A 26279-nucleotide genomic window follows, 5' to 3' on the forward strand; every position below is an offset into this window, starting at 1 on the left:
TTAACACATATACTAACATAAAACACTTCCATATTATTACAAAATAAATATTAACTTACTTACCTAAAATTCGATATTTTTGTTGTCTATATTCTGTCCATAGATATTTTTGTTGTCTATATTCTGTCCATAGACATTTTTGTTGTCTATATTCTGTCCATTCGATATTTTGTCCATTCTATATTTTGGATTCGTTTTTACTGCTATTCTATTCAATTTTTTATGTAGTCTATATTCTGTCCATTCGATATTTTGCCCCTTCTATATTTTTAACTCGATATTTTGCCCCTTCTATATTTTTTACTCGATATTATGACTGTATACCGGGGTAGATTAGCGTGCTGTGGAGTAAAGTGGAGTAGAGTGGCTTGTTAAAGAGTGGAGGCTTGTGGGGTGATGTGCCATGGACTGGAGGGTTGTGGATTGTTGTGGAATGGAGTGTCGTAGAGTGAAGTATCATTTCATTGGAGTGTCATAGAGTGGATTAGAGTGCCGTGGAGTTGAGTGGAGTGTTATGGAGTAGAGTGGAGTGTTGTGGAGTAAAGTAGAGTAGAGTGGAGTGCCTTGGAGGGTCGTGTAGTGGAGTAGAGTGCAGCGGTGTAGATTGGAGTGTTGTAGAGAGTAGTGTGTCATGGAGTATAGTGGCACAGAGTGGACTAAAGTGGTGTGAAGTGGTGTAGAGTGGAGGAGAGTGTCATAGAATGTCATAGAGTGTAGTGTCATAGAGTGGAGTAGAGTGCCGTAGAGTGAAGGAGTATAGAGGGAAGGGGCGCAGAGTGGAGGGGTGAAGAGTGGAGGGGCGTAGAGTGGGGTATATTGTTGTGGAATGTTGTACACTGGAGTGGTGTAGAGTGCCATAGAGTGCCAAAGAATGTAGTGGAAATTAGTAGAGTGGAGGGTCATAGAATAGAGGGTCATAGAGTAGTCGTACTCTGGCATAGAGTGGAGTGGTGTAGCTTAGAGTGAAGGAAAGTGTCGGAGAGTGGTGTAGCTTAGAGTGAAGGAAAGTGTCAGAGATTGGAGTAAAGTATTGTGTCATAGAGTGTAGGGGTGTAGAATAGAGGGGCCTAGAGTGGAGAGGCCTAGAGTAGAGTGGAGTAAAGTTTTGTAAAATGAAGGGGCTTACAATGGCATAGAGTGTCATAGAATGGAGTGGCATAGAGTGAAGTGGAGTGGCGTGTCATAAGGTGGAGCATCATAGAGTGGAGTGTTGTAGAGTGAAGTGGCGTAGTCTGGAGTAGAGGGAGTGACACAGAATTTGTGGAGTAGAGTGGAGTAGGACAGGGTCATAAAGTGGAATGGAGTAGAGTTAAATGGAGGTGAGTAGCCTAGAGTGCCGCAGAGTTGAGTGTCTTAGATTGAAGTGGCACAGAAACAAATAGAGTGAAGTAGAGTGGCATAGAATACCGTAGATTTCTGTAGAGTATAAGTACCATTGAATTGGGTAACAATACACATCTGTTATTCAGTACCAAAATACCCTTCTGGGTGAACGTGCGCTTTACAAATACACATGTTATGTTACAAATACACATGTTAGAATTTAGTTACATAGAGTAGAGTGGTGTAGAGTGGCGTACAGTGGAGGGGCCTAGAGTGGTGTATTCATAGTGTGGTAGTGCACTACCCTTACTGACAACATATTTTCAATTGAAATGGCCATAACATTTCCACAGACACACAGTTTTACTGATAAAACTATGCAGTTCACCAACAATAATGTGTGGAAATAGCATAACCTAGTGTATTGATTTGTTTTCATCGTATTAAAATATTTGTTTCCAGCACACACACTTCCTCCAAAAGCTACAAATCTTGAGTAAAAAAATGAACGGTGTACCAGGCAGACTTTTTTACGCCGTGAGCTTAGGTAACTGGCCTACATAGAGTACCTGATCGAGATTGGGCTAATGGACTGATACATAAATCTCTTCTAACACGTATAATCCTAGATGGTGCTCCACATATTGCTTTATAATCTTTACCTATCAACCTTATCAAATGTTTCTGAAAAGTCAAAAAATCCATAATGCATTCTAAACCTACTGGATATGGACAATGATGGACCACTGTAGAATCCCTGTGTTGGTGCGCATCCAATAACCCACTTTGGTGCTACAACTCAATGACCCTTCGAGCACTTGATTCAACCTTAAGACAGCCACATCTGGTCTGCAGACAATTTCAGTCTGCCTTCAAAATGTTTCATAACCCCCAATGTACCAGATAGCCTTGGCATGCTCTCAGGCATAACCTCAGCCTGGCTGTACAACTGCTTGTCCTGCCTTGAGGCACCCCCATTTGACTTTCAAAGATCGCTAGCCCACCCTTAAAATCCCTGACCAGCCATCAGTGATCATCGACATACCCTCAAACACAGAAAGGCTAATCCACCCTTCAGGCACCCATATTGATCATTTGCTACCTCAGCTAGGTGGGATCTAATGTCCCGTAGATGGTCATTAGATCCCACCAGATATCCCTCAGCTTGCCTTCTATCCTTCTATCCTTATGAGATCCTGAGCCAGCCACTAGACACCTTCAAATTCCCTTATGATACCCTGAGACCACTCTTAGAAACCCATGACTGTCCCTAAGGAACATCCAACAGGTTGTCAGCCGGCTCATGAGCACCTTAATTTCCCCTTAAAGTATGCCTATCTGTCCTCCAGTATGCCTTTAGACACCATCATCTTGTATTTAAAAAACCCAGGTCTGCTCTCAGAGACCCTTGATGTGCACACAGACATAAACACCATGCCCTTAACTACACTCAGCTGGTCCTTCAATACCCCCAGTTGGCCATCAGACTTTATTGACATGTTTGCAGGGAGCTACAGAATGCCATTGAGAGATCCTGTATTTGTCTTCAGTCACCCCAGCTGATCCTAACACTCCCCCAGGCACCCCTTAGAAGCCCTCTATGTGCCCTCAGATACTTTCAGCAGGCCATCAAAGGACCTTTGTTTTTGACCATCAGCTGGACCTGAGCATTCTCTCCAGACACAATCAGCAGCTCTACAGAACGTGGCATCAGCCTTCGAGGCTCCCACTTGGTCCTTGGTGACCCAATAAGCTCGCCCTCATACACCATCAGAGATCCTGTTCTCATCTTATCAAAAATGTACTGGTCTTCAGTGGCCCGGGCAGGTTGCCACCCCCCCCCCCCATCCCCCCACCTTCCCTATGGCTACTCCCCCGCAGGGGCCAGATCCAAATGTATCAAACCAAACACTGCCAAGCTGCAGCCCGGGAGAAATAACACGTTTGGAAAGAGTTGAACTAGTTAGAGAGGTGAGGTGGATCAGTTAAGGCTTAATTAGTAGAGGGTCACCTCTGCAAACATTAGGTTCTGGGAAACTATTCCAACAGGTAGAGAAGAGGTAACAATTTTCAACAACTCTGGGCAACAACAGGAGCAATGTCACTGAGCAAAAACAGCAAAGGGACCTTCCAAGACTGATTGGAATTTTGGCGTTTTCAGGGTGGATGAGGAAGGGAAAAGCCTGACATAACTACCTTAGGAGGAGAGCTCACTAATAGCGTGTTTCTGCCTAAAATTCTAAATTGCTTCGAGTAGCTTGCAAGATCTGCTCATGTTCCTTAGGTGACCCATGCTTGGGGGATGTGCTGCAGTGGTGTTAGGTCAGTTGATGGTGCTGTAAGAGGTATCAGGATGCCACAGGTGTGTCCCATGAACTTACCAAAGTCCAGGTGTGGTAGAAGGCCATGATATCCATCTTGCATAAATTACAAACCTTGTGTTTGAGCACAAATCTAAGTCTGAGCTTGCATACCCAAATGCATGCTCAAGTACAGTGGAGTGGTGAAGTCCTCCTTAATTTTGTAAGTCTCATTAACACAGACTATTAGTACTGCATGAGGGGCATAGTCCAACCAACACATGTTTGTGCTCAGTTTTAGGGTCAAAGCTTCTTGTTTCGCTGGCAACAAATCTTCACTCTCTCCTACATCAGCAGAAATAGTCTTTCGAGACATTGACAAACAGCTGGGTAACTTTTTCGTTAAAGGTCTTAATGCTGGACAGAGAAACTGAAGGACCCCTTTACTGTACAAGTCACTCCCGGCTTTCCTCGCTGTGATAGTCTGCTTTCTGTGGGTTCTCCACATGTTGGAAACGCATCAGGCAGACCCTGAGCTCCACCAGTAGAAGCTGTAAACTCAGGAGATGTTCCCTGACCTTAGAGAGACTAGCTGGCAGACATCAACCCTGGGTGTACAGCAGCTCTTAAAGTGTTCTGTGGAACATTCCCTTCCTTGAAAAAAATAACTTAGTACTGAAACAAAGTTGGGTAATTTGGATGGAACTCCCACCCCAACACCATTGCCCTCCCCTTTCATGCTAAGTATAGCATGAAAGTGCTAAGCCACGTTAAGTGGCTTAATGCTGCCTTGTAAATAAGGCAAAGCCCGTATCCCCACCAAAACGTCAAAAAGTGACGTTATGGTGGTGATAGGGGCTTGTAAATATGCCCTCAAGAATCCCTAGGTATGGAAGTCCTAATTGTGCAAGAGAAGACCAAGGTGCTCATTTAGAAGACAGAAATAATGGAAAAACAACCACAGAAAGGAGGATGCCCTATACAATTTCCTCTTCATTATCATATCTCTTTTAGAGTAGGAAAAGGAGGAGTAGTCTGTCCTCCATTTTGTGCCGTGTTATGCCAGGTGCATCCAAAATGGATCCCACTGGCTCCACTACTCAGACTCATACAACAGGGTCCTACTATCATACATGTATTACACACTTAATGAACATACACATCAACATGCACGCACGATGACAGCACAAGTTGTTTCTGGATCTGACACAACAGTGGAAATTTACAAGAGAGGATCCAGTATGCTCGTCTCTCCTTGACAGAAAGAAAAGGTGTGGTCAAACTACTATTTTACAAAACCCAGTGTGCTTCCATCATAGCTTCATGTGATACACCCAGGCCATGGACAGTAGTACAATGCCCACTATGAGGACACGCTTTGTGTATCCCTCCATGCCATAGAACAGGTTCTTGATCTCGCAATACCATCAACAGGTCTAGGCCTCTTCACACTTGCCACATTAGAGTGGCTCTGGGGCTAAAATGAATGTCAAGATACCAGTTTCACATGCAGTAGGGCTCTTAGAGTAGGAGTACATGCCCATTTCCCATGGAGGGAACATTCCCATCCTAACATATGGTCTCAAGCTTCGTCTTACTGATGAGGCCCAATAAGGCTGAAATGCATCTGGGGTCGTTTAATTAACCCATTCAGAAGGGACGTGGCATATCACATGCTAAACTGAATTACATATGCTGTCTTGTAATGTTGCAGAGAGCAAATACATGAAGAAGTGGAATGCTCCCAAGGTAAAGAACTTTGGGTAAAATCCTTCCTCGTCGTCTATTTCTTTTTCTCTCTCCAGTCCTAGGCACCTCAGGCTGGGAGGTCTGAACTCAGATTGAAGAGAACACCTGGCAACTCCTGCACCATGGTAGGCAATGCCAACCCTGCTACATCCATTATTATCCCGTCAGATCATACCTCATTTGTGTGCTACTTACTAGTGCATTTTGTCTGTTGACAATTGGCATGAGACAGTCCTGTTTGTAAGCAGCGTCTTACATTGTCAGGAGGGGTCGGTGGTGCTCTCTAATTCACAAGTGTCCTACAAAACTGGTTCCTGGAATAACATTCAGTGTCAATTGAAAAGTCAACTCCATGCCTCATTCATGTAGCAGACACACCTCAAGCGTATCAGCAAATGTATGGCTCTCATAGGGTGGAACAAAACAATAGGGCATAAAAAGAGGGCCTACTACCCAAAGATACATAAAAATATTTGCCAATATGTGACTGCCCGATAGGATCAGATTACGTTCTCAAAGTGAAAATTAGGAAAGGGATCTCAAATACAAAAAAGCCAGAAGTGGAATAGAAAAAGTGGTTATCATTTAAACAATCCTTGCCACCTTGATGTGCTCCGTGTGCCATATTGCAGACAGTATTATGACCATATTCTTCAAAGGAAGAGACATAATTGGCGTTAGGTGTTTTAGATATTTCTAGCTCAGTGGGTGCAGGCTCATTGCTTAAGCTGAGACCTTAAGCTGTGACAATGGCTCCTCTCATATTGTGGCTTCCCATTTTTTACAGACCGTTTGTGAGTTGTATTTTTGTTAGTTCACAGAGGTGTTAGTTTTTAAAGTGCACTTATGCATCCTAATTAATTGATAATTTACCCCCCTTTTGTCTTGTGTAACGCTTGCTCTGCGGGTCATCTGCATTCCTTAATAAGTAACAGGAGTGTTTTTCTTTTTCTGCCCTGCACTATTGTACCGGACAGTCTCCAAGTCCATTGTAGGAGCTCCACATTTTTACTCTTTTGTGTCCGTCCTAAGAGCAAGTGTTTGCTGATAGGAGGGGCAGTGGGATTGGGAGGATCTACATAATGGGACTGACTAAAGGTTGCCATGACCATCCCATAATAGTCTACCTATCAATTATTGGTCTTAAATTGATCCTGATTGTATGCTGGTTTTTGAAGTATTAATTGAGATATCGGAATCAAATACTCTGATGGATGTTTTTCGGTGACGTTATTGTAAAGGAAAAGTACTAAGCACTCAGGCACATCTGACTAGTCTCATTATTCAAGACTCATTGAATTACCTGCAGGACATCATAAAAACACCACTATAGGGTGCAACAGAAAATAAGCTGCCCTTGAGCTCTCTGGCGCCCTCTCCTACCACAGCCAGTCCCTTTTCAAGGATTATCTCCCACTAGCAGGATTGCCGTATCCTTGCTATGGATTTTGTCATTTTCACTGAGGTAGTATATCAGTTTTACTTTACCAGCAACGTTCCTTGAGAAAGATAAATACGAGGTTACAATGCTGCTTTAAATGTACATTTGTTAGCTAAAAACAAAAAATGAAATGCTGCAGAGGGGTTGTGCTAGCCCCAGCCCTTTGGCCTAGCAGGAAGTCAGTGCATGCGCCCTCTAGGCCGCCCAATGGTAGGTTAAATTCAGTACACAGGGGAAAAGCACAGCTTGTTCTTTTGATAGCATAAAGATCTTTTCACTTGTATGAATAGTGTTTATTGTGGTAAGATAGATGGAAACCAAGCCAGAGCTACATAGCTTTTGCTTCACATTCATCTCTCCAAAAATAACACTGATCTCTTTTTGGACAGCCAAAGCTGTTAAAAAGGTAGAGTTTCACTAAAACAAGAACAGAAGTTTGTTCTTTTCCCTTCTTATGAATTTGCAGAGGCAGAAAAATGTCTTGCCCAAGTTCAGTTTTCAGGAAGTATCTTACTCGCCCTTAACACATTTTCATTTTGATTTAAGTAACTGAATGTCTGGCGGTCGAAGTCTATGGGGGGAAAAAGAATATTATGCAGATCGGACCAACATTGACTTCTCAGGTTGTCTGCATGTTTGTGTTGCAGCCAGAGCCACATTTGAGGTTGAGGGTGCAGCTAGAGAGAAGTCACAGAGCCCCGCGGCACACACACACCATCAAACTGTGATACCTTTGTTTTTCCATCCAATAAACCTGCCTCAAGTAGCACAAAACACAAGTAACTGCAAAATTCAATAAAGGGGAGCAACTACATCTGACTCTATAGCACATGCATCGATTCCGGTGAGTAGGAACCAAACAGGAGCAATCACTCACTTAAGAGTGGACCGTCCAGCTGATGACCCAATCAACCTCAGTCCTCACACTCCAGTCACATCTTGTTACACAAAATATTTGGGCCAAGCACCTCCGCCTCAAGCCCAACCATCCAAGGTTGCATTCTACAGTACGCATTGGAAGAGGAAATAACCTCAAGTGATTGTTTTTGTGCAGGAAGGTACCCCTTCCTGTATACAAACAATCTCCCCAAGACGCAGGCCTCCTTGTACCATGGTGCAATGGTGTCTGCACCGACGCATGACAGCAGCTTGTGCGGCAGCACAGGGAAAGGCACAGAGATGCAACATGTTGCTGTAAATAGTCGCATCCCTGTGCCTCAAAACGAACGCAGCGTGGTGCAGCAAATTAACTTGCGGCACCACGCTGCGTTAGTTTCCCGTAAATAAGCCCCTGAGTGTGGCTGAAAGTAAAAAAAGAAATGGCAGTGGTTCTTTTTGCTCCAGCTTGCCACCGTTCAAACCTAGTTCTCCCTGGCAGTAAATCTGAAAACAGACAAAGAATGGGTCCTTCTGATGCACCTTTCTCCTTTCTCCCATCCTGTTCTTCATATTCTCTATCTCAGATTACATCTTCCGGTTTGGAGCTTGAGAGGCTATGTAGTGTATCAAGGACCCCCTGGTTAGGATATGGCTCCTGGGTCAGGGAAAACAATTTTTTGTGCAAAGGTATACGCCCAGGCAGACTTACAAAACAAGAACTGGCTTTTTAAGAACACATTATACAAAAACCAAACATGAAAGTAGCGCAATGAACTGTAATGATATATAAAATAATTTTTAATTATATTAATAAAAATGAATAAATACATATAATCCTGTATACATGATATGTTTACACAATAAAATCTAATAATTCCTGATATAATTCTTTTTAAGAAAATCACAAGATTTAATCAACAATCAGCAATAAAATTATCCCTGATTCTGGCGGACTGGGCTGTATCTGTCAACGCGTTTCGACAATATTTTTTGTCTTCATCAGGACAATGAATATTCAGCCACTTTTCTAGATTGCTTATTATTCTAAACACACTTAAGAGCTTGGTTGAAGGGAGTGAGGCACCTTTCTTTATATTTTGGAGTAGGTATGTGAAATCTGTTCAGACATAGTTCACTGCTCCCATCTCACTTCTACCTTCAATAATCTTCCTGACGATATTCTTAATGAACAGATAATTTTTCGGTTTCTAAAATTTCACGATTTTAGGGAAAAGACTTCAAACAATTTCCATCGATTCGTCACTGCAGCACATAGTTGTTCACAATAACGGCGACCTTTGGGAGACGGTGATTTCCACAACGTAAATAGTGGACAATTCTGTGCGGGTATTGAAAGAGAAGATTTTCTTTCTTCACAAATTACTGAGGGGAGCACACGCGTTTGAAATACAAACGTGGAAACGAGCCAGCGGGGTTTGTAATTTAAATAATCAACTACCCCGCCGAGTGTAAAGCTTTTAAATCGCCGAGTAAAGGGAAAAGAAGAAAGAAAAAAACGTAAAGATCCGTAAACAGTCCTTCAAATCTCAAGCCGATTTAAGGCCTGTCTACAAATAACGCGTTTTACCGTGGTGTGCTCCCGGATAACCTTATCTGTCTGCCATTAGTTTGAAATCGGCAAGTCTGCTCAACAATACCCGCACAGAATTGTCCACTATTTACGTTGTGGAAATCACCGTCTCACAAAGGTCGCCGTTATTGTGAACAACTATGTGCTGCAGTGACGAATCGATGGAAATTGTTTGAAGTCTTTTCCCTAAAATCGTGAAATTTTAGAAACCGAAAAATTATCTGTTCATTAAGAATATTGTCAGGAAGATTATTGAAGGTAGAAGTGAGATGGGAGCAGTGAACTATGTCTGAACAGATTTCACATACCTACTCCAAAATATAAAGAAAGGTGCCTCACTCCCTTCAACCAAGCTCTTAAGTGTGTTTAGAATAATAAGCAATCTAGAAAAGTGGCTGAATATTCATTGTCTTGATGCAGACAAAAAATATTGTCGAAACGCGTTGACAGATACAGCCCAGTCCGCCAGAATCAGGGATAATTTTATTGCTGATTGTTGATTAAATCTTGTGATTTTCTTAAAAAGAATTATATCAGGAATTATTAGATTTTATTGTGTAAACATATCATGTATACAGGATTATATGTATTTATTCATTTTTATTAATATAATTAAAAATTATTTTATATATCATTACAGTTCATTGCGCTACTTTCATGTTTGGTTTTTGTATAATGTGTTCTTAAAAAGTCAGTTCTTGTTTTGTAAGTCTGCCTTGGAGCTTGAGAGGGCCAGGATATTGACCTGGGCTTTCAGAGATATTAGCAGTTTCCATTCAAGACTCAAGGAGGAACTCCACTTTAGCCTTTTATAAGAAGCATTCAGCCCCCTTTACTAAATTGTGTTCAGCTAGGCAGTTTGCTCCTCAATCTGCACCGTTTGCACACATTTTGGAATTTCTGCAAGATGGTTCCTCTCTGAGTCTTAGGATGTTCCCACCTCAGTGTTCACTGGGCAGCAGTGGAAGCATTTAGGGGCGCTTGGGTAAACTTTTAGGAGGATGGGGAGCCAGGATCGGACTGAGCTATAGGGCAATGAAGCAGTGCTTGATGTGCTGGTCTCACATGTCAGTATGTGTGCTGTGTTTTTTAATGTTTGTGGGCCTGTTTTATGGTTTGCGCGGATGGTTTTTCCTGATTATTGCCCTGGTTTTAAAGCAAACATTGGCTGCAGCAAGCTCAAATTCATGTAGTCTTCCATACCTTGCAAAACACTCATACAGCGTCTTTACAAGTTCGAAATGCTCAATTTGCAAACATGGGACACTTTTTTAGCTATTTAATTCACTCAAGGGGGAAGCTTTTTATTTTGGTACCCAGGCTATTTTTTGTCCCAGTCCGGCCCTGTAGAGAGCTAGCTAAGAGATTATTTAATCTGGTGTCTAGCAAGGTTAAGATTCCTTGCCTTGGATTTATTGTTGGCTCTCCGCACACTAAAATCTCCTCCTTTTGAGTCGTTTGAATCTGTGGAGATGAGAATCCTAACTCTTTTTTTGGCTTTTTTTTTTGTCCACTATATTAGTTTTTTGTTGTTTTGTTTTTTGTGATTTTAGCACATTTATACCATAACATTATAACCAGCATATCCATTTATAGTATTGAACCAAGTCTATTGTCTAGAGCAATGGAAATGTTTCCCCTTTTTGGTAACAACAACTCCCATCCATCCTCCCTCCACCCTAACACAGAAGCGTCATGGCATTGCTTGTAATATACAGCGTCAGTGCAAAACAAACTCAGCAATGCAGAGCTTGACAATTCCAGTCCTTGTATCATCACTTTAGTCCTTATAGTGATCTTGTTATCCTGTGCTTATGACAGATCAGGGTGCGCTAGCAAATATATGGTAAGTGGCGCCCAAAAGTCTTTCGGCCTGGAGGCCTCAGGCAGCTCCTCAGCGAATGCATTCAGTTGTTCCTTGCAGTACAGAAGATCTCGAATCCATTTGACCGGTGTCACTCTGCTTTGGAATTCCAGTGCATGACAACTGCACGCTTAGCAATTAATGTGGCTATTGCAATCAAACGCCTATTACATGGTTTAATCTGATACAACATTCCTAGCAGGCATATCTCTGGCTTACATTCAATTTTCTCTAGTACCATTTCTGATAATGCCTCGACCACCCCACTCCAGAATTTAAGTATAGCTGTACACCTCCTTGCTAGGTGTACAAAATCTGCTGCATCTTGCCAGCACCTGTGGCATTGCGCGTCCTCCCGCAGCCCAAATTTAAACAGTTGAGCTGGGGTATAATATATCTGATGTAAATATTTGAAATGAATGATGCAAAGATTGCAATTTGTTGTCAGGCGTCCAGTCAATTTTCAACATGCTTCCTAATTGGCTAAAGTCAGTGGGACTTCCAGGGCTGCATTCCATTTTTCCAGTGCAGGGGATCCCTCCAAATCCTTCTCCCTCGGCGATGTGCAGTACATTCTAGTAATAAGCCCTTTACCTCACAACTCTTTAATACCACCTGCAGCGCACGCAGTATCTGTGGTTCTTGTGAGAAATCTTGAATGAATGAATGATTACAAACTTGGTATAGCGCATGGCTACCCGAAGGCATCCCAGCGCTTTTAGACCCCGGTATGAAACCACAACTCAGCAAAACAGGATAGTCTTCAGTCGTTTCCTAAAAACTAGATGGTTCGGTTTGAGCCGAATGTTCTTGGGGAGTAGGTTCCAGCATTTGGCTGCATGAAGAGAGAACAGACGGCCCCCCATCCATGACCTCTGGACGGTCAGAAGATTACAATGGTTAGACCTAAGGACTCTGGAAGATTGATAATGGCAAAACAGAGGACGAAGGATAGCCGGGCCATTGTTAGTTGTTGACTTGTGAGCCATACACATAGCCTTAAATCAGATCCTCTCCTGCACCGGCAGCCAATGGAGGGAGCGCACTGCAGCCTTCGCAGAGCAGTGTCTCGGTACCTCGAGTAGCAGCCAAGCTGCGCAGTTCTGAGCCGACTGAAGTATTTTAATAGTGCCCACGGGGGCTCTGAGATAGACTACATTGGCATAGTCCAGTCGGGAGAGAATGAGGGACTGGACCAAGAGCCGTCTGGCCTCAAATGGAAGAAGGGTCAGAACCTTCCTTAGTAGCCTGAGCAGGCCATAAAAAGTCGAGGCAACCTTTTGGGCCTGCACCTGAAAGGCCAGAGAGGGATCGAGCCAGACTCCCAGACTCTTGATTTGGTCCTTAGGAACGGGGAGAGGACCCAGACACCTCGGCCACCAAGGATCGAGATTGATGGGGGCCTTAAATCCCAAGAGCATAATCTCGGTTTTTGAACCGTTAAGTTTTAAAAACAAGGAGTCCATCCATTCAAGGACCCTTGTAAGGCAGGGGGACAGATTGTTTGTCCCGGAGACCACATCTTCCGACCTAGCAAGGGAGACAACCAACTGCGTGTCATCGGCGTAGGTGACCAACTTGATTCCCCAGGGAAGAACCACCTCAGCCAGAGGCCTCATGTAGATGTTAAACATTGTTGGACTCAATGATGATCCCTGGGGAACGCCGTAATGCAGTGGGAGTTGTTTAGATGCTGATTCCTCTTCAAAAATTTAAAAGGTTCTTTCTGAAAGCAAGGATTGGTGCCATTTTAGGGCCACCCCTGAGATACCAGCCTCCTGCAGGCGCCGGGTCAACAGAGTGTGATTTACTGTATCGAAGGCTGCGCTGAGGTCCAACAGGACCACCGCAGCGCAGCCTCCTGCATCCACAATTTTCCTTGTTTTCTCCACCACCGCAATCAGAGCGGTCTCTGTTCCCTGCTTAGTTCTAAACCCCGTTTGAGTGGGGTGAAGGGCTCCCTCGTTCTCAATGAAAGCAGATAGAGCAAGATTGACATGCTTCTGTGCAATTTTGCTAAGCCCGGCAGCAAGGAGATGGGGCGATAATTGGACCAGTCCTCTGGGTCAAGGCTGTTTTTTCTGGGGACCCAACCTAGCTTTACAGTAAGAACAAGGAATCAGTACCATCCCAGGTGATGTAAGGTGGGGGCAAGGCACAACACGAGCCCCCCTCAAGTTCCAAAGCTGTTCCCCACTGTAGATCAAGTTACCTGCTACACTGGCTCCCATTCTCCCAGTCCCTGGTCCCGTCCTGTCACGGACGGGCCCAGACGCGCTTTTCTTAGGCGCTCCTTTGGCGTGGGAATGGCGCTACCGCTGAACGCGTCCGCTGCGCGGAGGAGTGGCCATCTTAATTTATGCGCTTCAGCGCGAGGGCCTACCTTCTTCCCCACACCTAGAGCGCTAACCTGCCTCCACCCCAAATTGGCCACTGAGTATTGCCGGCCGCCTCCGAGCCCCAGAAACCACTCAGCAACCTAATCGGCTGAGAAGGGGCAATCCAGTACCAGTAAGCGGCACAAATAGGATTAAAATGCGTGCTTTAAAAAATTACAGGGTGATCTTACAGTTTTTATTAAATCAAAAACGTGCAAAAAGTGAAATTTAAAAGAACGAACTAACTCCCGGCTTCCGCCTCAGGAGTGGTATGCTATGCACTAGGTCTGACCAGTACCTTCAGCGGGGCTCAATTTATGCGTTTCAGCACGAGGGCCTATCTTCTTCCCCACACCTAGAGCGCTAACCTGCCTCCACCCCAAGATGGCCGCTGAGTATTGCCGGCTGCCTCCGAGCCCCAGAAACCATTTCAGCAACCCAATCGACTGAGAAGAGGCAATCCAGTACCAGTAAGCGGCGCAAATAGGATTACAATGCGTGCTTAAAAAAATTACAGGGTGATCTTACAGTTTTTATTAAATCAAAAACGTGCAAGAAGTGAAATTTAAAAGAACGAACTAACTACCGGCTTCCGCCTCAGGAGTGGTATGCGATGCACTAGGTCTGAGAGTGCGCACAGCAGCCCGCACCCTAGCATACATAAATCATCCATGCATTAATTCATACTGTTGGCCAGCATGGAATTCGGCCATAGTTAAGAAGGTGCCATGGCGATACATATCCCCCAGCTTAGTGACCTGCCCTTTGAAGGACCTTAAGGGCCCCACGCTCCTGTGTCTCCGATATTCCTGGGTGAGCATTCATCGCCATCGCCGTTGCATTAATATATTCTCTCCCTGTGCGCTTTGCTAAAGCAACCCAAGCCCTAACTGTACAATTGACTGGGTTAATTTCCTTTCTATTGCCACCCTCACTCTTCTAGAGCATCCTAGCTGGCAGTGTCATTGGATGCACCGTGTCCGCTTCTAGTGTCAAATGTGGCATATATTTCTGGGGGAATAGCTAGTAATGCGCAAACTGTCCCTACGCACAAAGGTAGTAGAGGCATAAGTCTGGGGCTTCGAACCCCCCCCTATAGAAAGGCAACGTTAATATATTCCAGCTGCACAGTGGTTGCTTGCCAGCCCAAACCAGTGATAGAAAGCAGGTTTGCATTGTTTAGAAAAATGCGATGTTTAGTTTAATTGCGATATTTACAAACAAGTATAGCAGCTTAGGGAATACAGTCATTTTTATCACGGCAGTTCTATCCGCAAGTGACAGCGGTAGACGCGTCCAGCGGGAGATCTTTTCTGTAAGACTAGTCACAGCCCTTCCATAATTCAAGTGCAGCACAATTTCAGGATCTCTGTGCACCCAGACTCCAAGGTATTTCATGGGGTCAGTAGACCAAGCAAGTGGGTAATTCGGTACCACCTCTGGGGTGTAATCTGTAAGTGGGAAAATCGCAGAATTTGCCCAATTTATCCCCAGTCCAGAGTGCTTCTCAAATATTATGTATTCCCACAGCAGAGGCAACAGCTGCGTATCTGGGTCACGGACATATAATAACATGTCATCAGCATATAATGAGAGGATCAACGGGCGCGGTCTGAATCCCAGTGCAGCCTCTGCATGTTTCTGGCGCACCTTACAGGCCAGTGGTTCCAATGCCAGGGAGAAGAGCATAGGAGACAAGGGGCATCCCTGCCTTGTGTCTCTGCCAATTGAAAAAGTATCCGATACCCATCCATTTGCTCGCACACAGGCGACCGGGTTAGTGTATAATAATCGTATACACTTTACAAAAAAGGGTGGCATACCCATCCTTTGCAGGACCACAAACATATAACCTCATTGGAGGGAATCAAATGCTTTGGCTGTGTCAAGCAGCACTGCCACAGCAGGGGTATCAGGGTCTAAGTGATGTATAACTGCAAAGAGGGTACGGAGATTATGCACTGTGGATCGTTTTGGAACAAATCCCAACTGGTCCGGGAGTACTAACTTCGGAATTAGAGGCTGCAGTGCTACAGCGGGACTCCAAAAATAATTTCTAAATCAACATCGCCATTTCCCTGAAACCTCCTAACACGCATTCATTCACCAGTGGGGCCCATAACACTGCACACTTTCTCTGTTCATTTAACTCGACTTCTGGGATTGGTGAAACTACAAAGGAGTCATGCTGTAACATTGGCGGAGTGTCTAAAACTATTTAACAATTTATTATTTACATCTATAATTTTAAATGATTTACCATGGTTTTCATCAAACACCAATTTTATTCAGACACACCACCATAGTGGCAATGGATCTGCTAGAAAGAAAAATAGGCGTAGGAAAAACTACAAGACCAGCTTTTAATCTTCCATTTTCCTAATGTTATTTAAAGCAAACTTTTAGCATGTCTGAAATTTAGGCATTAATTAATTCTTTATTCAGTAAAAATCTTAAATTTTATTTCAAAATGATCATTTTTATTTAAAAGCTCAGAAAATAGACATTTATTTCAGAATTAAGTAAAGTTTAGCAAAGAACTGATAGTTCCAAACTCATTCATTCCTAACATCCCTAACTAAAACCCTCATCTTATCCTTTAGTCCTGCAAAGAAAACCAGCAATAAATCAAAGAGTTCTTACATCCATGATTCGATCTGCAATCCGACAGCACTTCGAGATGAAATTGAAAGGAGCGACACTTCTAAGCAAAATCAGGGGGTTTTATACACTAATTTTCCTAACTAAATCTATCTAAAAAGTATCTAGCAACACCAATTCGGATTCTGATTGGACATATTTGGGGTAGATGAGCACTTCCTCATCATTACAGCATCATATTTACGGTGAATCAGCAGTTTCATAAAGAAGCATTGTTTAGGACAGTCTTTGGCCTAGTCACGTCCTTGACTTGTAACTTTAGGTTTCGTTCCCGTGTTCAGAACATTAGAATGTCCATGTTTTTGGCAACCATCCTGTCTTCCAGGTCAAGGTAGCCATGAACCTCCCATCCGAGCACAGGCAGTTCACTCTCACTTGCAGGCTTTGGGCGCGCATACGCAGTCCAACACTTGCTCACAGTTTACTCGAGCAGCCATATTTTTGGTAGGCCTCAGAGGCCACTTTTGGAACTATCATAGAAACAAACACAAATTCATGTTAAATATGGAACTAAAGCCCTTCTGTTTACCTCCCACCATACTTATGTTTCCCCATTAGTTATTAACTAGCAGGTAAGCCACATAAATGCGTTTTATACTTACATATCCGGTGATTTTCTGACACAAAAACGTGTACAATAAGTACATATAAGCTGCGTTTATTTATATTTAAGCTATGCATTAGTTCACATCACAGTAACAATACAGATTAGTTCATTATATTGCTTCATGCAAGCAGAATTGGTATTCCCACGTGTATAAATGTATGCGACTTATTCTACGGTTGGTTAACACACTATTAATAAATATTAACGTTATGGAACATTGATTTCACAAGGGGTACACAACATTTTGTTTTTGCCACCTTGCTCCATCAGCAGTCTAGTTGCTATCATTTTAGCTAATATTTTGGTATCTATAGTAATAATAGATGGTGGTTTATACGATTTGCACTTGATGGCTACTTTTTCCGGCTTCAGGAGGGTAACAAGGAGGGCTTCCCTTAGAGTGGGAGGGTTAGGGATGTCATAGGCATCTGCAAAGACATTTAATAAGTGAGGAGCGAGATCCTCAAGGTAAGCCTTACAAAACTCGCTGGGCAAGCCATCAATCCCTGCCACCGTACAGGCGGGCCGTGATTTTATGGCCTCTTTTACATATTCCACATAAAAAAGTTGAGTCTGGTATTCCCTTTGCCCGTTGGATGGCCACCTTAGCGCTATATCTGTTAGATAGCCATTTACATCGTCATCCGATGCCCCTTGTCCAGCCCCATATAACTTAGAGTAATAGTCAATAAACACTTTACTAATTTCAGAGCTGAAGTGCTGTGCAGTGCTATCTTCATCCAATAGCTTAGTAATGTGTTCTTGTCATCTAGGCTTGGACAGTTTATATGCCAGAGAGCGACTAGGTCTTTCACCCTCGCCATAATATCATGCTTTGGATCTCCGTAATTTATGTAAAATCTCCTGGTCTGCAGTTTGATTATGTGCAGAGACCAGTTCCCTTATCTGGGCCAGAATGGCGGATGTCGGGGATCACTCATATTCGTGCTCTAGTATGCTAATTTTATCTGCGAGGGTTCTTATCCTATTTCTAAGATCTTTCAGGACCCCTGCCAGCGCACCCATACACTCTCCCCTTATTGTTACTTTAAAAGCTTCCCAGAGAGTACCAGCGCTGTCCACTGACCCTTCATTTTCTGCAAAGCAATTATTTATTGCTGTACCGATTTGAGCCCGGAATACTGTGTCAGGTAAAGAAGACGGGTGTAACCGCCATTGGAATGGAGGCCTAATACAGGTCGGCACCCTTAGTTCTAGCAGCACCGGTGAGTGTCCAGACAGCGTCCTGGCCAGATGTTTTACAGAGACAGTCCAGGGAGTATCCTAACTCTTAACACATTTTATCTTGTGACATCATTAAGAAGCTTATGGGAGCTAGAATCCTTGTCCTTTACGTTCCCTTTGCTGCAAATATTTGAGGACAGGGTTTTTCTTAGTTTAGGATCTTCTTTCATCCTCATGGTTAAGTCCTCACTTCACATAGATCAGGAGATCTTCATCCATACCATAAGACCCTAGAGGAAGGAGAAATCCAATGTTTGGATGTGAGGCAAGCTATCCTAATGTATCTGGAGAGAATTGCACAAAAACTACTGGATGCAACAAATTATTTGTTAATTTTGGATCTGTCAGAAATTGTTTAAATCCTTCTACTCCGACATTAAGTATGTGGGTAATGTCTATCATAACTTTGGCCTACAAGGAAACAGGAGTCCCACCTTCGGTCGGGCTTCAAGGCAGGTCAACTAGAGACATGTCGGCTTTTTTGGCTGAAGTGCAGGGGTGTCCCTAACAGAGATAGGCAGAGCTGCCTCATGGTCAGATCTGTCAAAGTTTGTCAAGAACTATAGAGTGCTACAGAAAAGGAACATTCAGGATTCATTTGGTCCTAAGGTTCTTTTGTCTATGATGTAATTGATGAAGAACAATTAATGAACAAATACTACATTTATTGGTTAACAATGAATCTGTTGTATTGGTCTTATCATTGCTTGCTCTGTCTCATTAAGTAATTAATTGGGGCAAAAGTGGCATGCTAGGTAATGTTCCAATTACTACCCGGTAATTGCATTAATCCGAACAATGCTTTTGCCAGGATAAATAACACCTGCGTCCCACCCTGTTCAAACTAGATCAACTGAGAAGAGCATAACTAGAGTCACGAATACTAGGATAATTTTGTGTCTATGAGGCTCAGTGCTGCTCATTAATTACTTAATCTGGGCAAAAGGAATATTTGATGTAATGCAATTACTGGTAAGTCATTGAAACATATTTAGATTTTTAAAAGTGCAAACATGGAAACACTGCCTTATAGTTTGTTATTGCATCTGAACTGATGTTTATTGTCATTGTAACTCGTAATTTCTGCTTTAAAACGTGATTTCTTTTCTTCCTCAAAGCCGTGAATGGAATAGTGCACGACGTGGAAGTGCTCGGGAGCGGAGCGCGCTTGGTAACTCTTCTGGTGAACAGCGAGGGCCTTTACAAAATGAGCCGCCTCTACATCACCCCTGACGGCTTCTTCTTCAGAATCAAGCTCCTGGCTGTGGACACTTCCAACTGCCGCAGGCCCTGCCCAGACTTTAAACTAGGTAAAAACAGACTTCAGGCTTTGCCTTACAGCCACGTCCTAGCACAATACTGACGTCAGGAGGTGTTTAAAATTGATGCTGTAGCCACTTTTTTAAAAAGTGGAAAGAAATGACTACAATATAAAACATTTTTTTTAAATGTATTTGAGTATCTTTATAATGTGAGCCCGTAGCCTGGAACGCTCAGTGTATGGTTACGTGGCATTCTAATAATCTCAACAAAACATATTATTTAGGGAAATCTAGTAGGAACATTCAAGACTATACATTTTGTACATTAAAGTGATAGACATCATTTTCATGGTAAAACGCACCTTAACATTTCTACCTAAGTCACCTTAACAATTACCCCGTTCCAAGCAGCTTGGTGACACAACCTCTTCAGTGCTGGTCTGTGTTTTTAGCACTACATCCCAGAAGTAGGGTTGTTTTTATTTGTAAGATTTAGTGTGAACTAGACCTGAGACAACGGGTATCAGAGCGCTTTACATGAGCACCATTTTCGTTACAGATGGACACATTAATTTTTGTTAGGCACAGTGAGATTAAGGGGTAGATTTTACAAGCCCCTTGCAACACTTTTGCCCCACTGTTGAGTCACTTTTGTGATGCAGCGGCGGTGTAAAAAATACGGCCAATTTACAACGTGATGCATCTAGGGAGATACGTCACTTTGTAAAGCCCTGCGTCACATTATACCTGGTATAATGTATGCAGGCGGGCGTTCCCATGCAGGAACGCCTCATAAAAGTGACGCAGTGAAATCTTCAAGATTTTGCTGCGTCACTTCTAGGACGCCACTTCGTCAAAGCCTTGCACCTGCTTCAAGCAGGTGTAAGGAGTGACGCAGAGTAGTCGGAATAGGCCTCTGAATGCATTGCTGGAGTTGCGTCGTGCTTGCGACTCAACTCCAGCAATTTGTGACTTTTGCCCCAACAGATGCATCAGAATTTCTGACGCATCTGTTAATCCTTGCTCCATTGCGCACCATATTGTGAATACGGCGCATCCATGGTTGCGCAAGTGTTTCTCAGGGTGGTGCAGGGAAAGTGTAAATCTGCCCCTAAGTGATTTCCCCAGAATCACAGGATGTTGAGGGTCGTTGGCGAGACTCGAACCGAGTTCCCCAGCTCTGAGGTCGACTGCTCTAGCCGTAAGGCTACATCCTCTCCTTGTTCACGTTTTTATACGTAAACAGACTGTATTTTGTGCGTTCTTTCATTCTGGGTGAGACTGTTAGATTGATATTAATTGAAAAAGGACTCCAGGGCAGGTAGTTATAGAAACCTTCACAACGGGACAGGACCGGCCTTGGCATTGGTGGCGCCCAGTGGAATGGTCCTCATTGCCCCCCCCCCCCCCCCCCCAACACATATTGAAATAGCAACACCCTTCTTTACATATTAACTCAGTACCACCCTCTAATGGTGCCTGCCCCTTATCTCTCCTTAGCCAACTCTCACAATTATTTACTTTATTGCGCTACTCTTCCCAATGTAGAGTGTCAGAGCACTTTACATCACAAACATACACAGAGACAATGAGCCAAATGAGTGTGTAAATCAGTGTACTGTAAATGTTACTTAAGACAATGAGTACCACAAGGTGTCGGAATCACATGCCTTTCATACTGGTAGTGCTTGGTCTGGAGACACAAAGAGACAGATTTACTAAGTTTTCATGCAGTGTAGTAAACAAAGTTGCTGTGTGAAAAGGAGGGCACACAACAGCACCATCCCTTCTAAGATCTGGTGCTGTTGCTCTCTCCTCTAGTGATGGTGTACCTTCGGCTATCTTATACCAATGCACACATTCTTGCACCACAGTGCAAGGGTGTGCACATGATGTCAAGCATAGATTTTATTCTAATAGTTTACCATTTGGTACAAAATTCTATTCTTTGACAAAGTTTAACACTATCACTTTACAAATGTGCTGTACGATGCAGCAGTTACCATAGATTACCAAATACTAACAACAAAGAAGCACACTACGACTGACTATACTTAATATTGGAATATCATACTATAGATATAAAATTGAGTTGTCGAGATCAGTTGAAACTGAATAGTTTATGTTCTGTTCAAATTGGTCATAAATTGATCTGTCTTTGAATATGTAAGCAATAATCATTATGTTCTAAGTTAAAATCTTGTATACTGACTGTGAGAAGCTGGCTTGGTATATGATGCACACTTATGTAAGTGGGCACCCTGCACCAATCCAGACAACCCTTAATGGTGATTTTAGTGGTCTTAGTCAACCTTAGAAAGCTCTCTCAGAGGTAGCTGTGAAGAGCAGCCTTTAAGCTTAGACCAGCGCTTGTTTTACCAGAACATAATCTTACAGGTATAGATTAAGTGAAAAGGAACCACATAGTGTATTTATAAAAATATGCATTTATTATAAGACACTCACTAACACGTACAGATATCTATTAGCTGGAGATATCACAATGCACACAATACTTTTCAATTGAAACAGGTAAATAGCACAAAATACACAGTGGTCATCAGGGGGAGACCAAACCATATACTAAAATAGTGGTATGCAAACCATGACTCGAGTCAAGACTATACTTAGAAGATGTAGAAGTGCCGGGCACATAAGGAACCACCCGAGGTAAGTAACTATGAACCCCACTGAGGCTCTGTGCAGAGTGGGAACACGACCTCCATGGGCTCCTAGGTACTTAAGTTAAAGACAGGTGGCAACCCCACCATTAAGCTGCTCTTAGAGCTGCTACATAAGGATGATAGTCAGCCTGTAGAGGTCAGAGACCTGGAAAATGTAGGTGGGGATACTCCTGAAGAGGGAGCATCAGGGGCTCTCCCTGATGATCTCAATTCTGAGTATGGGCAGAGGACTCAAATGATTCCAACCTGCCAAACTATGACCCCTCTGGGCATAGTGCAGATGGCACAGAGGGCATTCCCTTTGTTCCAGAGTAGACCAAGGAGGTCTAGATCGTCCTCTAAAGAAACCAATGCTTCAGGACATTCCATAGGGACCTCCATATATGTATTAAGAGGGACAGCTCTTTGGACAGGGAATACCAAATGCTTGAACTCGCGTAAGCAAGGCTTAGGCTCAGGAGAGATCAATTGGTCCTGGACAAAGAGTTCCTGGAAGTTCATAAGGCTAGGAAGAAACTAGGACTGGAGTCCCATGGTGGCAGCAACAGTGTCCCTAGAATCAGAGAAACTTCTTTTGACGTAGGAGGGATGATGAAATTCATAATTGGATCACTGCTTTGGAGAGGGCTTGTAAATTTCAGAGGGTCCCGCAAGAGCCATGGGCAGCTATCCTGTGGCTCTCCTTTGCCAACATAGGTAGAGATAAGTTCCTCGCAGTTAGAGAAGAGGATGCTGATAATTGCTCAGTACTGAAGAGTGCTCTCATAGATGAGTTTGGCTTAACCACTGAACACTATAGGATTAAGATCAGAGACATCCAGAAGGCACATACCCAGGACCGGGTAGATTGTGTAGACAGTGCTATTATGGCTCTCAAGAAAGTTGTGGTATCTCCAGACCTACCTGTAGATTGTTTGTTGGGCAATGATCTAGAAACTTCAGCTTGGGCTGAAGTGGAGTTTAGGACTCATGCAGAGATGATGGGATGTATGTCGTTACAACGCATACTTTTACTCCGCGTACCATTACAACGCGGTATTTACAACGCATACCGCTACAACGCATAGCGCTTTGGGGTGCTGGATAGTGGTAAGTATAATTTACTATTCTAACTCCAGTCCACGTGGACCCTAGGGAAGGTGTTGGATAGTAAATTAAACTTACCTCTTATCCTAGAGCGCCCCCCAGCGCAATGCGTTGTAACGGTATGCGCTGTAATGCCCGCGTTGTAGTGGTAGTGCGGAGTAAAAGATGCGTTGTAACGGGTGAATACCGAGATGATGGGCATCTCTGCCAGTGTTTTTGCTGTCACCAGGGCTCAGGCCAAACAGCTCAGCACTGACAATGCACAGGATACTGGGAAAATGGACCAGGTGCCTCCCAAGAGAAGGACCAGGAAGGGTAAGGAATTGCCCTTCTCACAAACTCCTAGTTAAGATCAACCTCCAGAGGGAGATGATCTCAGCCCCTGTGAAGGAACTGTCCCAGAGGAACGTGGGCCTGACCAGGCAGAGTTCTTGGGGACTGGAGGGCCTTTCAGGGCAGACTTGAGTTTGGAGCAGCATACCTGCCCGTCTCTTCCACCACTCAGGCAGCAAGCTGCTGCTTATGAAGCAATACATGTCAGTGGGTCCCATAGGATCTATTGGGAAGATGGGTTTCTGTACTCTGAAGGTGGAGACCCCAAGGTTGGTGATAACAGGAGGTTGGTAATACCCCAGAGGGTCAGAGTTTTCCTCCTCTCCCTGGCACATGATATTCCCCTGGAAGGACACTTAGGACAGAGCCAGACTTGGCACAGGCTTGTCATTCACTTTCACTGTCCCCATATGTCTGAAGACACAAAGGAGTTGTGTAGCTTCTGTGCAACTTGCCAAGCCAGTGGTAAGTCAGGTGGCACCACAAAGGCCCCCTTGATTCCACTTCCAGTGGTTAAGGTCCCCTTTGAGAGGGTATGGATTGACATTGGTGGTCCCCTGAACCCTCCAGCTGCATCTGGACATATACTAGTGGTGGTGGACCATGCCACTAGGTATCAAGAGGCAAGTCCCCTTAGAACCACCACAGCCCCTGTAGTGGCCAGGGCCCTCCTGGGATTTTTTTTCCAGAGTGGGCTTCCCTAAGGAGGTTTTAACAGACAGAGGTACACACTTCATGTCTAGTTATATCACTGCCATGTGGAAAGAGTGTGGAGAAAACTACAAGTTTACCACACCCTATCATCCACAGTGCAATGGGCTTGTTGATATGTTCAACAAGACCCTCAAGGGTATGATCATGGGACTCCCAGAAAATCTTAGGTGAAAGTGGAATGGCTTACTACCCTGACTTCTCTTTGCCTACAGAGAGGTTCCTCAGAAAGGGGGATGGCTTCTGCCCATTTGAGCTTCAGTGTGTACATCCAGTTAGGGGTCCATTGTGTCTAATGAAGGAAGGTTGGGAGCAACCTCTCAAGCCTCCTAAACAGGACATTGTGGACTAGGTCCTTGGCATGCGTTCACGCATGGCTGAGTACATGAAAAAGGCTAGCAAAATCCTGGAGGCCAGCCAAGAACTTCAAAAAGCTTGGCATGTCCAAAAAGCTGTCTTGACTGTTTACCAGCCAGGCCAGAAAGTGTGGGTGTTGGAGCCTGTGGCACCAGCAGCTCTCCAAGACTAGTGGTGTGGCCCCCCACACTATATCTGAACAAAAGTAAGGTCACCTACTGGGTGTACCTCTGTACTCCCAGAAGTCCCCATAGGATGCATCATGTGAACTGCCTGAAACCTTTTGTGGAAAGGGCTGACATGGGCTTGCTCTTTGCAACTGATGAGAGACAGAAGGAATAGAGTGACACTCTCCCTGATCTCCTCTCTAAGAACCCTGATGATGGGTCAGTAGATGGAGTAGGGGGCAGTCTCACTGACCAACAGCAAACTGATTGTAGGAAAGTCCTCAATCATTACAGACACATGTTCTCCCTGACACCCAGTCAAACCACCTGGTGTACCCATGAAGTGGACACAGGCAACAGCATAGCATGCCTGGTAAGAGTAAAATCTACAGACAGCGGTTCAAAAGATGCTGCAGTTGGTGGTCATTGAGCCTTCAGAGAGCCCCTGGGCTAGTCCAATAGTCCTTGTGCCAAAACCTCACACCAAGGGTGGAAATAGAGAGATGAGGTTTTGTGTGGACTACAAAGTTCTCAATGTAGTCACTAGGACTGATGCCCATTCAATTCCAAGGGCAGATGAACTCATTGATACTTTAGCCTCAGCCAAGTTTCTGAGTACATTTGACCTGACAGCTGGCTACTGGCAAATCAGACTAGCTGAGGATGCCAAGTCGAAAACAGCATTTTCAACCCCTAGTGGGTATTATCAATTTATTGTAATGCCCTTTGGTCTGAAAAATGCACCTGCTACATTTCAGAGGCTGGCGAAAAAAGTTCACACAGACCTGGAAAGCTATAGTGCAGCATATCTAGATGATAAAGCTGTCTTTAGCTCCACCCGGGAGGATCACCTGGTGGGCCTCCGAAATGTTCTATAGGCCCTGCAATAGGCAGGCCTCACTATCAAGGCCACTAAATGGCAGATAGGACAAAGTAAGGTTGCATACTTGGCGCCACCTGGTAGGTGAAGGCCAGGTTCAACCACTGGAGAGCAAAATCCTGACCATTATGGGCTGGGTTGCTCCCACTACCCAGACTCAGGTCAGAGCTTTCTTGGGCCTGAGTGGGTACTATAGAAGATTTGTAAAGGGATATGGGTCCACGGTGACTTCCCTGAATTATCTTACATCTACAAAAATGCCCAAGAAAGTTCAGTGGACAGTAAGCTGTCAAAAGACATTGGTTGATGACCTGAAGCAGGCCATGCACACTGCTCCCATCCGTCAAAGTCCTGACTACTCCAAAACATTAATTGTCCAGATAGATGCATCTGAGATAGGGGTAGGGGCTGTGTTATCACAACTTAATGCAGAGGGCCAGGATCAACCAGTAGATTTTCTCAGCAGAAGGTTGACCCCAGGGAGAAACGTTGTGCACTCAGTATGCAACAAGTGCCTTTCTCCAGACCATAAGGAAGAAACCTGCCCAGCCTGTGCCCAATTCCGGTCGAAGAAAACCATACGGATTTGACGGGCCGCTAGGCAAGAGATGCAGCGACAGGCACCGGAACCGGACAACATCTTTGATGATGACCAAGAACTTACAGAAGCTCCAGATTCAGACCTTCGAGATCTTCACCGTCGAGGACTACTCGGACTCCGATGACGAGATCCCACCGGGGCAAATCGTGAGTACACTGCT

The 26279-nt window shown here is 44.1% G+C and overlaps 1 protein-coding gene across 1 annotated transcript in view; it reads left to right on the top strand.

Annotated features, from left to right (window-relative positions):
• The window catches only part of C7H17orf58 (chromosome 7 C17orf58 homolog), a 191327-nt gene that overhangs the window by 117737 nt on the left and 47311 nt on the right, over positions 1-26279 (top strand). Inside the window, exon 4 of the mRNA XM_086928772.1 lies at positions 19157-19348. Coding sequence (XP_086784898.1) covers positions 19157-19348 — 192 coding nt within the window. The remainder of the gene's footprint in view (positions 1-19156; positions 19349-26279) is intronic.

The sequence above is a fragment of the Lissotriton vulgaris genome, chromosome 7 (assembly GCF_964263255.1).
Source record: "Lissotriton vulgaris chromosome 7, aLisVul1.2, whole genome shotgun sequence".
Lineage (NCBI taxonomy): Eukaryota > Metazoa > Chordata > Amphibia > Caudata > Salamandridae > Lissotriton > Lissotriton vulgaris.